At 51.7% G+C, this 13,548-nt stretch overlaps 1 protein-coding gene across 1 annotated transcript in view; it reads right to left on the reverse strand.

The window, feature by feature from the left end:
* Window positions 1-289: 289 nt before the first annotated feature.
* The window catches only part of SPSB4 (splA/ryanodine receptor domain and SOCS box containing 4), an 80,749-nt gene continuing 67,490 nt past the window's right edge, over window positions 290-13,548 (reverse strand). The window contains exon 3 of the mRNA XM_019438066.2: window positions 290-1,671. Coding sequence (XP_019293611.1) covers window positions 1,544-1,671 — 128 coding nt within the window. The 3' untranslated portion in view covers window positions 290-1,543. The remainder of the gene's footprint in view (window positions 1,672-13,548) is intronic.

Below are 13,548 nucleotides of genomic sequence, written 5' to 3' on the forward strand. Positions count from 1 at the left end.
CAGAGCCCACCCTTGGACACCCCCACCCCGGCATCGTCCAACCTGTTTTCCCACCGTGGTGACTAGCTTTGTGGGGACCCAGGCCCCAGACACATTTGTTCTTCCAGGGCAGGCCTTTGTAAAATGACTCGGGTTTGGGCTCAAGTGGGAACGACAAGACGGAAGACGTGAAAAGAGCCTGGAGAGGGGTTCCCACTTCTGCCTTATGAGGGTCTGGGAACATGCCAGCCAGGCTGATGAAGGACGCCCTCCCACGCCTCCCCACACAGCACTTAGTAAACAGCGGAAGGACTGAACAACACACTTTATTAGAAACGCTCCTCATTCATCAGTCAAATTCACATTAAAGTCGGGGGAGGCGGTGCCGTCTGGGGCTCTGGGATCCCACTGCGGTGACAATTTCCAGTTATAACGGAGTCTGGACACAGCTCTGGGAGCGCACGAGAGATGCCCGACAAGGGTGGTGGCGGCATCCCCAGGAGAGGACCAGGCTCTGGACCCGCACCCCTACGGGTCCAGGGCCACTCGTGCAGCCCCAAGCTGATAAATAAACAGCACATCGCACACACGCTTGAAACAGAAACAAACTCGTTCGTGTCTCCTAAAGTGAAAAAATAATTCGTTCAAATAAAGCTTTGTGACGGCTAGGTACATCCGAATGGACAGTTGCCTAGAGTCCCTCAGCACCCCAGGAAGGCTCCCCAGCCTGAGGCCATCATCCACTCGGGTGTCACAATGCCCCCACTTCCCCCATTAGCACCTTTGGACTACACACTGCCCTCACCACATTCCTCTTTTAAAATGCCACCAGATGTAAGATAATAATAATCAAGGCTACACTCTGTCCCCGGGGTGAATTAGTCAGACTCAGCTTCCCCGAAGAGAGGTGCCCGGGGTAGCCAGGGAACTGTGGGTCAGCGGTGGGGACAGAGGGCACGTGAAAGGGTAAGTAAACAATGTGCAAAGAGGTAAGCTGGAAGGGGTCTACACACGGCTTTGTCCACTTGCCAATTCTGTCATCAGGCATCCCTGGGTAACAGTCTTTCAAAGGAGCACAAAGTCCCAAGGTGTCAAGAGAGCGTCGGCGCCAAGCTGCTTTCGTCCTTCATCATTCCGCTGCACTTTCCTCCCCGAGCTGGCCAGTCTTCCCCGGCCCTGTCTGCACCCGGGCACACCACAGCGAGCCTCCCGCCCAAATGTTTCATTCATTCTCGTGAATAAGGAGACACGCTCTCTGATCAATACCGGGGCCGTTGTGTCTTCTTGGTCGGGGGGCAGGATCTCCGCTGGGCGCAGGCTCCGGGCTCCTCATGGCTCCCAAGGAGGCGCCTGACTTAGGAGGGCTGCCTCCAGGGTGGCAAATACTGTTGGCAAGGGACATTTCACTTTCAACGTTGGGAATGCATCCTGGTCCTTTCCAAGAACGGAGTGTCCTGGCGCTCTGAGGCGAGGAGGAGGACGCCTTCCTGAATGTACTGTGTGACCGTGAAATGACAGGCCCAGGCCCTGCTGTGTGTGGGTCCCCCACTGCTGCTCCTCAGCCTCACTGGTACTGCAGATAGTTTTTGAGAGATTGAGGCAGGGGCAGGGCGCCGATGTCCCGTAGGCGCTGGCGGCCCAGGGCCAAGCGGATGGATCTCCGGCACAGGTCCATCAGCGGCAGGGGCTCAGCTGCAATGAGAGGAAAGTGGATTAGTCTTGCTGCTGCCTTCACACACCTGCTCACCCCTGCCTACCATCTGCCCTCCACAGGCGCACCTGCTCCTCTGATCTGGCCTCCAGGTCTGGGACTCCTCCTCCGGGAAGGCTTCTTCAGTTATACTAGCTGGAGGCTTAGAGCAGGGGTTTTCAAACTGTGGGAAGCAACTGATTAAAGAATCCTGAAACCGGGGCACCTGGGTGGCTCAGTTAGACTAAAGAATCCCGAAACCGGGGTGCCTGGGTGGCTCAGTTGGTTAAGTGTCGGACTTCGGCTCAGGTCATAACCTCACAGCTCATGAGTGAGTTCAAGCCCCGCTTCGGGTTCCGTGCTGGCAGCTTGAAGCCTGGAGCCTACTTCAGATCCTGTGTCTCCCTCTCTCTCTGCCCCTCCACCGCTCACTCTCTGTCTCTCTCAAAAATAAGTAAACACTAAAAAAAAAAAAAAAAGAGGGGCGCCTGGGTGGCTCAGTCAGTTAAGCCTCTGACTTCTGTTCAGGTCATGATCTCACAGTTGGTGAGTTGGAGCCTGGCTGCGGACTCTGTGCTGACAGCTCAGAGCCTGGAGTCTGTTTCGGATTCTGTCTTCTTCTCTCTCTGCCCCTACCCCTCTCACACTCTGTCTCTCTCTCCCACTCAAGAATAAAAATAAATAAATAAATAAACAAAAAGAATTCTGAAATCAATTCATTGGATGGTGACCAGCAATTTAAAAAAATAATTAAAAAAAAACAAAACAAAGAAGAAAGACAAGAAAGAGAAAATGGAGAGCAATGACCATAGCAAGAGTAAGTATTCCACGAAAGCTGTTTCTCTGATATGCATGTTCCGTGTGTCTCAATGGAAAAAATACTTCTCTCTGCAGGTCCCGATAAAAATGAAAGCCTCTGACCTAGGAGGGGATCTGCAGTGGGCTTCCTCTTAGAAACAGGTTAGGCTTGGGGAGGCTGTTTGAAATTCCGTTGAACCCTCAAACTTCTCCTGTAGCACCTTTTGATAATCAGCAGAGGGATGTATTTTCTTCTAATATCCAGTTCTGGGAAAATTCATGAATTAAAATTCATAACCCATAGAACATCTGGATGTGGGACCAAGTTTAACTAGTTTTATTGCACATATTTATTAAGCTCTTATTCTCTTCCAGGCCCTCTGATTGGACCTAGGTATACAGAGATAACTAAACCAAGTCCAGAGGCAGTCCTGGAAGTAGAGAAGGGCTCAGGGCTGGAGTTTAAGCAGGTGAATACTTGTAACAGAGTGTAATAGATGCAATGATTCCTAAGTGCACAAGGGGCAGAAACTGGGCAGTTCCTATGGAAGAATTGTTTGAAAGGTTCAAAGAGAGGATTACTGAAAAGGTTTTGAAGGATGAATAGGAGTTTTATGTCACGTTAGGGAGGGGAGTATTCTAGGCCGAGAGAGCAGGCAAAGGCACAGAGGCATAAAACAGCCTAGAAGGTCTGGAGGGAGAGGAATGGTGCTGGTCAGCTGGGTCAGGAATGAGAGGATGGTGGTGACATGTTGTCTCATATGGCTTGTATAGGGCTAGTTTCCCCAAGCTGATGGTAACACATTAGAGGCCTAATGCTGCATCTTTTTTTTTTTTTTTAAGGTTTTTGTTTTTGTTTTTGTTTTTGAGAGAGAGAGAGAGTAGGGGAGGGGAGAGAGAGATAGAAAGGAAGATAGAGAGAATCCCAAGCAGGCTCTGCGCTGTCAGCACAGAGCCCGGTGTGAGGCTCATGACCCCAGCCGAAATCAAGAGTCAGACACTTAACCAATGGAGCCCCCAGGCGCCCCCTGAAGCTGCGTCTGAATGCTTTTTTGGTAACAGAACAAGTGACAGTTTAAAAGCATCTATAATGTGCTAAGATGTCATAAAACTGTAAGTAGTGAATACTAACACAAGAGTTGTGATAGGAATAATATAAGGGATGGGAAAGAGGTCAAGAGTGTGTTTTGGAGGAATTTTCATTTACGAGAGCTGTGGAGTTAATATGGAGAGCCATTCGAGTTAAAGTAGGACGTGGCCGGTGCACTGGAAGCCACACACCAGAGTGTCCCCAGCTCTCCTTCACTCGAGACGAGGCTGTGCTGTGTGGCATATCCATGGGGAGTATTGGTGGCTTTAAACATTCTTGCCTCCGTATCCTCTTTTGACCCTCATACGAACACTCATGTTGGCCAGGGAGGCCTGGCCTCCTGTTTTTCAGGCCCAGAAAGCAGATCAGTCACCGTCAGTCACATGGTCACACAGTCACCATGCCTAGACCCACACCCGACACCTCTCTTGAGGCGTTCCCATAGCTACACCCTGGTACCCAGCTCTCCTTCTCCCTGTCCTCCCATCTGGTTCTGATCCAAGCTTTGCGCTGCTCCCCAAATCATGCCTCTGTGAACACCCCCTCCCAAATCCCAATCCTCCTATCTAGTTATAGTTACTTAAGTTGTTTATTTATATATTTTTTTATTTGAGTATAGCTGACACTCAATGTCACATTAGTTTCAGGTTAACTGTAGTCACTCTTTACTGAAGACTTATGTGGTCAGGTGCTGTGGGGAACTGCTCACGTGAATGTATTATCAAACTCATATCACAACAACCTTTTGGGGTAGAAGTTATTATAACTATTATTATTACTCTCATTTTATTGATTTATTTTTTAAGTTTTTTTTTTTTAGCTTATTTATTTTGAGAAAGACGGAGATAGCATGAGTGGGGGAGGGACCGAGAGAGAGAGAGGAGGGACAGAGGATCCCAAGCAGGCTCTGCAGTGTCAGCGCGGAGCCCGATGCCGAGCTCAAACTCACAAAACCATGAGATCGTGACCTGAGCTGAAGCCAAGAGTCAGATGCTTAACCGACTGAGCCACCCAGGCACCCCATCCCCATTTTAAGGAGGAGGAAACTGAAACACAAAGAGGGTAAGTCACTTGCCCAAGGACATATGGCCGGTAAGGGCCCAAGCCAGGAGCCGGTCCCCACTCGTGGCAGAGCCCACGTGGGCCCCGTGCACAAGGTGTCCTGACCAGAAGTGCACTCTTCCTCCACTTAGACAAATGTGGCAAGGGTTTTCAATTCCATTCCTCGTCACAAGCAGCCTGTGAACTTCTTAAAGGACATGACCCGACTCACCTGTCCTAGGACCTACAGCCCTCAGTCTGCACACAGGGGGATGGCCCGGAAATTGTCTGTTCAATGAACAAATTGATGTTCTGCCTTGGGGCATGTCCTCTATAGGTGTTTTAAGCTATTGGAATAAATTGCTCTTACCTGGAAGCATGTCTGCCTTAGCTCCCCCATGCTCCTGTAAATCCTCCCCCGACCCAACAGGGCAGTTTTCAATTCAGGTGGGGATTTAATTGTGGTGGGGATTCAGTGAGCTGGAAAGTGTAACGCACTTAGCATGATAACACAGAGTAGGTGTTTAACACGTGCCATTTCTAGCTATCTCCTCCCCACCCGTGCGTTTGTTTGGTTGCCCTTGGTGAGGATAAGCTTGGGGAGGGCTGTTAACAAGGTAGGTTTTGGCTCTGAGGGGAGAGGGGCTGGCACTTTGCATCAGGAAAATTCTGAGCTGTTAATGTCTGATAATCATGCCAGAGCTTGAAAGCTTCCTTAAATATTTTAAAGCTCTAGGCACACATCAGGTCCTCAATGCCCAAAATGCTAAGCCTTGTCAAGCAAACCCAATGCCCTGTGTGTTCCCTGCCTAGTTAGGGGCTGAGGAGGAGGAAAGAACTCTGTTTATCCTCATTCCTCTGTGGTCTTTGAAATCAGTCCAGAGCCCAACTCCAAAGGAAGTGAGAAAGGGGGCTGGGGCTGGAGTTCAGGGCACATCTTTAGCTCTGAATAGGAAATAAAAATCATCTCTGCTAATTTCTGAGCGACCTGTAAACTGAAGGCTGCACAGCAATGCCAGAGTGCACAGAGCAAGGCCTTGCTGCAGCCGTGGAACTTCCAGCACTTCAGGGATGCCCAGTGTTGGCTGGGCCCACCCTCCAACTCCTCTCTCTGACTCCCCTTGGCTTTGGAAGCCTTCGGAGAACTACCACATGCCGAGGCTTGGAAATGATCAACCAGGTGGGAAGAGAAACACAGAATCTTTCAGCACAGGAGCCATTTTCAGAAATGTTTTCCAACCAAAACGACAATTGAAAAGGAGTCATTGTTCACAAAAGCACATATGCAAGTGGCCAGTAAGTATGTGAAAAAGTGCTCAACTTTATGAATTGCCAGGAAGTGCAAACTGACACTATAATGTGACTCTGCTGTCTGCCAGCCAGAATGGCCAAAATGGAAACAAGGTAATAGCAAGTGCAGATGAGGATGTGGGACAACTGGAGCTCTCATGACACTGAGAGCATGTAAGCTGGCACAACTGGTTCGGAAAACTAAAGCTGAGCCTGTGGCCTGCAGATTTCCTTCCAGTGTGCACCAGTGTACTAAATGCAGGTACACGAATGCTCATAGACGCATTATTGGTTTTTAAAATTTATTTTGAGACAGAGACAGAGAGCGAGCAGGGGAGGGGCAGAGAGAGAGGGGGAGAGAGAGAAATCCCAAGCAGGCTCTGCACTGTCAGCACAAAACCTGATGCGAGGATCAAACCCACAAACTGTGAGATAACAACCTGAGACGAAGTCAAGAATCAGACGTTTAACCCACTGAGCCACCCAGATGCCCCAGAAGCAGTATCTGTAAGAGCGCAAATCTGGAAACAATTCTACTGTCCACCAACAGTGGAATGTAAGTGTAAATTGTGTATCTTCACATAGCACGACCCTAACCAGCCATGAGAAGGAGGACCCACAATTATATGCAAAAACACGGATGAATCACAAACATAATTTTGAGTGAAAGAAAAGTACATTTTGTGTGACTTCACCTATAAAGTTCCCAAAACAAGATGATGACATTAGGGCAGTGGTGATACTGGGCAGGGGGCGATTAGGTAGGAGGAGGGGCGCCTGAGTGGCTCAGTCAGCTAAGCAGCTAGGCAGCTAAGTGTCAGACTTCAGCTGAGGTCATGATCTCATGGTTTGTGAGTTCGAGCCCCGCGTCGGGCTCTGTGCTGACAGCTCAGAGCCTGGAACCTGCTTTGGATTCTGTGTCTCCCTCTCTCTCTACCTCTCCCTGGCTCACACTCTGTTTCTCTCTCAAAAGTAAATAAATATTAAAAAAAAAAAAAAAACAGGAGGGACAGGAGGAAGCTGGGGGACAGGTATTGTCCTGCTCTTTGAGTTCTGGTTGTACCCGTGTGTTCAGTTTATAGAAACCATCCAGCTTTGTCACCTGAGATTTGCATGCTTTCTGCATATTTATACATCAAAAATGCATTTGCATTAAGAAAAATAAAAGGTCACTGACTGAGTGGGGAGTGCCTCCACTCCATGGTTGGGGGGTGTGGACACAAGCCAGACGTCTTCCCAGCGGCTTCAATGGGGCCAAGTGAGGAGAGGAAGCTGGTTCGGAACCCTGTCTCCTGCTCCCACCACCAGTGGGCCAGGCAGTTGGCTCACCTTCTCGGGACCACATTTTTCTCATCTGTAAAGTGGGGACAGCAACACTTCCAGCCACGTGTTGTGACGATAGTATGCCACAGCATGCTCCTTGCCTTAAAGACATTCTCTCTATGGTAGGTCTTATTTCAGGCCATCAGCCCAAGAGGCACCATTAAAAATAGTAACAATTTACTTATTGTGTTTCTAAAAATGCCTCAGTACATGGTCCTAATTGACAATGCTCTGCTCTTGATGAAGATTTATTGAAGCTGGGGCTGCATGTCTGGTTCCACGCTAAAAATATCACAAGGCAATCATTTCCAAGGTTCTGTGGTGACCTGAATTCTTCCGTAACTCTCTACCAACCCCTTGTACAACCCCAAGTAAGCCACAGAACTTCTCAGGGACTCTGTTTTGCTGTCAACAAAGTGGGGAAGTTAGATCATCTGGCTTAAAGAGTCCATATCTGTGATGGAAACGGTGAATGGTGGAGATTTCACACAGGGATTGGTGGCTTAAGCAGCTTCCCTGGGCCCCTTGAGGTCTCCTCTGCTCGTAGTAGAAGATGCCAAGATGTGAGTCCTACCCTACATCCATCCCTACGTTGATATTTTGAAAAAAGATCAACAGTTTAAGGTCAGGAGATGAAATTCTTTTGCAACAGCTATAGACAGTGGTCAGCAGATAGGGGAAGGTTTGAGCGCCAGCCTTGAAACCTGAACTTCAGTACGCGTGGGTACTGTTTGTTTTCGGGAAAAGAAATGAGAAGACACGCATATGGGCAATCACATACATGCTCTATGTGCCTGACACCGTGCTAATCACTCATCCGTAGACTATGGTTTTGGTGTCAGAAGACTCAGAGAATTCCCTGCATGCCTCTGGGCCTCCCCTCATGCTGCTCCTTCAGCTGTCAGAACCCCCGCCCGCCTGCCAGAAGCCTGCCTCCTCTATAGGACCCCAACTACGTGTCACCTCCTCGCCAATGGCGTGGCTTCTCTGCCTTCTGTGTCTATACCTGTCAAGTGTCGCTCCACTTAATTACCCAAATGGACAAATATGTCATTACGCATTCACTTCTAAAATATATGGCATCCCTGTACCAACCGGCCCCATCATGCTCTGCAGGGACCTCAGCTCATATCTAGAAAGCATTTGGAATCTGGAGTTTTCTCTTAGCAAGCTTCACTGTTTCCCCAGCAATAAGTGTTGTGACTGCAGCTGGGACATAAGCAGCGTTTTCTGATGAACTCTGTCCCAACAAGCGTCACTGGCACAGATGGTCCCCACAGCACAGGTGGGGCCCGCGTTTTTCCCCTGGGATATAGAGATCGAGCGAGCCCCTTCATGAGCATGGGAATGCTGCACAACAGAACAGTCCTAAATAATGCATGGCCTTCCCTAGCAACACTGCGGAGCAGGGACGTGGGAAACTTCCAGAGGGGAGAATCCGGAACAGAGTGTGCTAGGAAACACCACCTGAACTGTGTGAGGCTGTGCCTGAGGCGGCAGCCTGGACCCCTGGCTTCTACCTCTCCCGCCCATGTCTCTCGAAAGGGCAGAGGAGATGTGCACCTGTGTGCACGTGTGTGTTTAAAGGGTCTGACAACAGTACTGGAAAGCAAGACAGGCAGTCAGCAGCCTAGACGTTCAGATAAATTCTGGGAAGACAGGGACAGGACGGTGGAAAGATCAAGCAGAGAACTGGCAGCCCTGTGCACCAGGGGTGGACACGGCTCTCACCAAAGGAGCCCTGGAGAAGCCCCAAGCTCCAGCAACAGAGGGCAAGACATGGGCTATCATCAGGGTAATCCCTTGGAGAACTACCAGCTCAGCATCTGGGACAGCTGAAGCCTCGGCTCGCTCTCTGCAGGAGACAGACAGCCTCGGGGAAGCTCCTGGTCAGCGCTGCGGTCAAACAGAGATGCCGAGTGGAGCACAAGCCAGCCCTTCTCCACCGCAGAGGGCATGCTGGCCGGGGGGAGACGCTTCCATCTGGATGAAGCGCCCGCGGGTCTGGCCCGCCCAGCTCCCTGACCCAGTCCTCTCCAGAAAGGTGGGTCCAGAAAGACAGCGCTCCCATCGCAGGGGAACTGCACTGCTATGGAGCGAAAAGCAGCTACACTTCAGATTCTGAAAGAGGAGCCTCTGCCCACCCAGTCTGATTGTTACTCAAGGAGGTGCTCCTGCAGAATGAAAACGTGCTCTAAGAAACAGGATGGCACGAGTTTCCAGGAAAAGGAGAGAGGAAATGGAACGTGCATGTGAAGGAAGGTGGAGTGATGGGCATGAAGAGCCGTTAGATCTCCTGCCTGTGGCCGTCGCTTCTCTCAAGTGCCATCCTCCCCGTGACGCTCTCTGCCTCCTCACCTCTGGCCCCAACCCTCAGCCAATCTTCCACTGTGCTCTCTGGAACTGCAGCTTTGTACACAGAAAATGGCACCCCTGACTTCCCCAGGAGCTCCCCCCACCTCCTGCCTGAAGGGCCCGTAACATTCTCTCCCAGACTCCACGGCCCCTCGGCCTTCCCTGGGGGCCGTCTGTGCCCGCAGGCCCAGGAGGCGGGCAGACTCCTTGCACATCTGAAGTTCCACACCTGCCATTCACTTGTGAGAATTCCCAGCTCCTCTTTGCACCCCTTGGCTCTGACCCTTGCTTCTTTCATCCACTGACCTCTGGCCCCTTGTTTGTCAGGGTGCTGGCCCGGCCTCCCAGGTCCCCTCTCCGCCCACACCTGCTGCCTCCACCTCTGACGCAGTCCTCCACAGGCACAACCCTCTCATCACTCAGGCTCCTGGTTCTGGACCACCTCGTGCTTGGGACACTCCCCTCCACCCAGTGCCCACCCCTGGGTCATGCCACGGAGCTCAGCCACGTTCCCTAAATGCCCATTTCAGCACCCCAGTCTCTGACCACTGGATCAGCTTCCCCCACTGTGGCCACAGGACCCTCTCCTTTTTTGCTCAACCCATCAGCATTCTTTTCTTTCACCTTCCTCCTCACCCCAGCTGAATGATTCACCATCCCCAGCGACAGTGACAAAGGATGGGGGGGCAGACGGGTGGGATGGGTAGCCACTAAGTGGCCAGGGGCGCAGGGCTGGAGACTCAGAACGTACAGGGAGCTAGGAGCCCCTTGAGCTCGGTTCATCTCTGTTCAGGTCCATTTCAGGGCCCCCTCGCCCTGAACCTGCTGCACAGCTGAGTGAAAAGTGGCTGAGCAGCTGGCAGCCCTGGGCTGTGGCAGGCCTCGGCCACCAGCTGGCAGGGTGGCTTCGCCTTCCTCCTTAGGGTCTCAGCCTCTATCAGCGTGGCAAGTGGTTTGGCAAGAAGGCTCAGGGTCCCTTCCACTGCTGACACTTGGCAGAACGGAAATCAGATTTAATCCTGGCAGCGGAGGGACTCTGACTGAACCCAATCAAATTAGGCATCAATGTACATGAAAAAGTGAACGGCAAGGCTTCCGTGAGATAAATGTTAGATGAGCCTTGCAGATCTAGGGCCATGGCTCTCATGCTAGCACAGGCAAGGTGGGCTTCCTGGGGGAGGTGGTACTGAGCCATACTCTGCTGTGTTATCAAAGGCAGGGCTGGGTGCTCGGAGGCCGCACTCAGGCTTACCAAGTGAGACTCATGTTAGCCACAGGCTCACATTAGCACTGCCGAAGGAATGAAGACTCTTGGTGACCTGAGTCCTTCATCTGAGGGCCTTCTATCCATGGGTGCTCTCTGCTCTCTTGGCCCGGATCTAGCAGAGCTGGGGTTGCCTGCCCACTCACTCTGCCGCTGTGCCCAGGCCCCGCCAAAGCCAGTGGGTGGGTGTCGGCTACTGCCTTCACCCCACTGTGAGGAAGAATGAATGGCTCCAGGCAGGTGCTGGGGGACTCGGGCCTCTCTGGGGATTTGTGGCCTCAGCCCTGTTGAGCTGCCTCAGCCCCTAAGCGGTTGCAGGCTGAAGAAGCCTCTGCGTGTTTAGGCTGTGGGGGGGACTGGGGAGACGGAAAGAAGATCCCGTCACTTGCCCAGCCTCTTGAGAGCCTGGCAGGGGTGTGGGGAGCGGTGCTGGAGAGAAATCCTAGCTCGGCTTCCGTCCTCCTACAGGGCCAAGATCAGTCTCTGTTGACAGCAAACTTGAAATTTCCCTGAATGATGTATGATCTCTTCGCTGGCCCATTCTGCAGATGGGGAAATCAAAGCATGAGGACATCACTGTTATTATTTTTTTTTAACGTTTATTTATTTTTGAGACAGAGAGAGACAGAGCATGAGTGGGGGAGGGGCAGAGAGAGGGAGACACAGAATCGGAAGCAGGCTCCAGGCTCCGAGCCATCAGCTCAGAGCCCGACGCGGAGCTCAAACTCACGGACCGTTGAGATCGTGACCTGAGCTGAAGTCGGACGCTTAAATCAACTGAGCCACCCCGGCGCCCCAGGACATCACTGTTATAATCAAAGTCTTCTTAAGAGGGCTTGGAGGGACACCAGAGGCCCAGTGTCATTTTGTGGACTTTGAGGATAAAGTCTTGTCCCTCTAATGCCACGATGAATCACAGATGCAGGCACTCATCATACTTCTACTTCTAAACTTGCTTTGCAGGACCTGAGCAGGGAGCTGGGCACACAGGGGCTCCCGGGGCTACAGATGGGACAGGGAGATGAGAATGAATGGTGGCAGCCCAGCTGGGTTTGTGTTTAAGAGCAGGAATTGTAAGGGGGGTTGTGAGAGCCAGGAAGAGGGGCACCTAGCCCAGCCTGGGATTATCCAGGATGGCTTCCTGGAGGAGGCTGCAAGTAAGAGAAGTTTCAGAAGATGAATAAGAGTTAGCTTTACTGCTGGGTGAGGATGCCTATTGGCTCCAAAGCCATCTCTCTAAGATGCGTTCAAGGAATCTCGTTTGTGTAAGTAACATTGGGAAAAGTTCACAGTTTTCTCAAATGACACTCTGAGGAAACAAAAACCAGCTGTTGAAGATCTAGTCTGTTAAAAGAAAAAGTCAGCGCCCTCCCTTTATTGGGAGTAGAGGCTGTACCCTCGATCTTAGCCAAGTGTCCATGAGGGTGCCCAGGCGAGTCCCAGGAGTGAATGTACACTGAGATGGTGTGTGCCTCACTCTTCAGATGAAGACATTTCCAGAAAGGCACATGTCCCTTTCCATTCTCATGTCCTTGAATTCTGACTGGAATGATCAGTGGTGGTGTTCCTGGAGCCTGAGGAACATTTCATTTTGGAGGGGAAACTAAAATGACTATCGACCTCAACTCGACAGGTACTTAGCCCCTGCTATTACCTGAGTCGGGGACAGCGTCACACCAGCCTCTACATCGGCCCCAGTCTGGGACCCTCGTGAGCCATCCATGGCCCAGGAGCATCAGCTTCAGCCGGGAGCCTGCTGGGAATGCGGGAGCTCCGGCCTACCGCGAACAGCTGCATCAGGCCCAGCAATTTCACAAGGTCCCCAGTGATTCCAACACAACAGTCTAAAGGCCTGCTCCATGGGGCTGCTCCACACACATCCCAACACCCAGCAGAGAACCCACGTATCTCCCCCGGCCCATCTTCCTCACCACTGTGCTTCTCTGGTGGGATCCCTGTCCTAGGGGCCATGTCTCAGGCTCCTAAGCCCTCCTCTGCCCTCCAAATTGGCCCCACCAGCAAGCCCTGCCATGCCCACCTTCTAAACACCTCGGATCCATCCTGATATTGTCTTCACGACCAGCCCTCTGGTCACCTCCTGACCCCGCCATGAAAAGCAGCCTCCTGAGCATCCCCCTGCCTTTGCCTTCTCCCCATCTAGTATAGCTTCCTCTCTCTGCTGGGTGAGCCTGTCCCCCAAATACTTTCCCCAGCAGAGGCCTGTGAGTGGTTCTCATCATTATGGTGACTCGCCTGAGGAGTTCATGGGACAACCCCTCTTGGAAATATTCTGTCCTGTGGCCAGACATCACCATCTAACTTTCCGTTTGGGAAGTGTGGTTTCCCTACCCCCGACCTGTGATAAATCCCTGACCACCCCGAATTCCCCTAGAATCACTTCCTGTTGGTGGTGTTCTCTTCACCCCTGTAGATGCTGGGCTCCCACAGGTAGGGACTGGCTCCTATCCTTGCTGCCCAGCCCTTAAGGCTCTGCTCTGCACACGGTGGGTGCTCGGTCCCCGGGACCAAGGAGGCAGCTGCGATGAGCCTCATCTTTACAAAGGAAGTGGTATCCCAGCTCTTCTGGTGCAAGAAACACAGTTTTAAAAAGTAGCCCTTTTACATTGCCCTAAGCTGGCTGAAGAACCCTCCAGCAAGGTCCCACCGGCGGACAGAATTAGCAACACATTGCGCCAGTTCCTCGGTCTGGTGGAGGGA

The sequence above is a fragment of the Panthera pardus genome, unplaced genomic scaffold (assembly GCF_024362965.1).
Source record: "Panthera pardus isolate Hobbes unplaced genomic scaffold, ASM2436296v1 HiC_scaffold_16, whole genome shotgun sequence".
NCBI classification, from domain to species: Eukaryota; Metazoa; Chordata; class Mammalia; order Carnivora; family Felidae; genus Panthera; species Panthera pardus.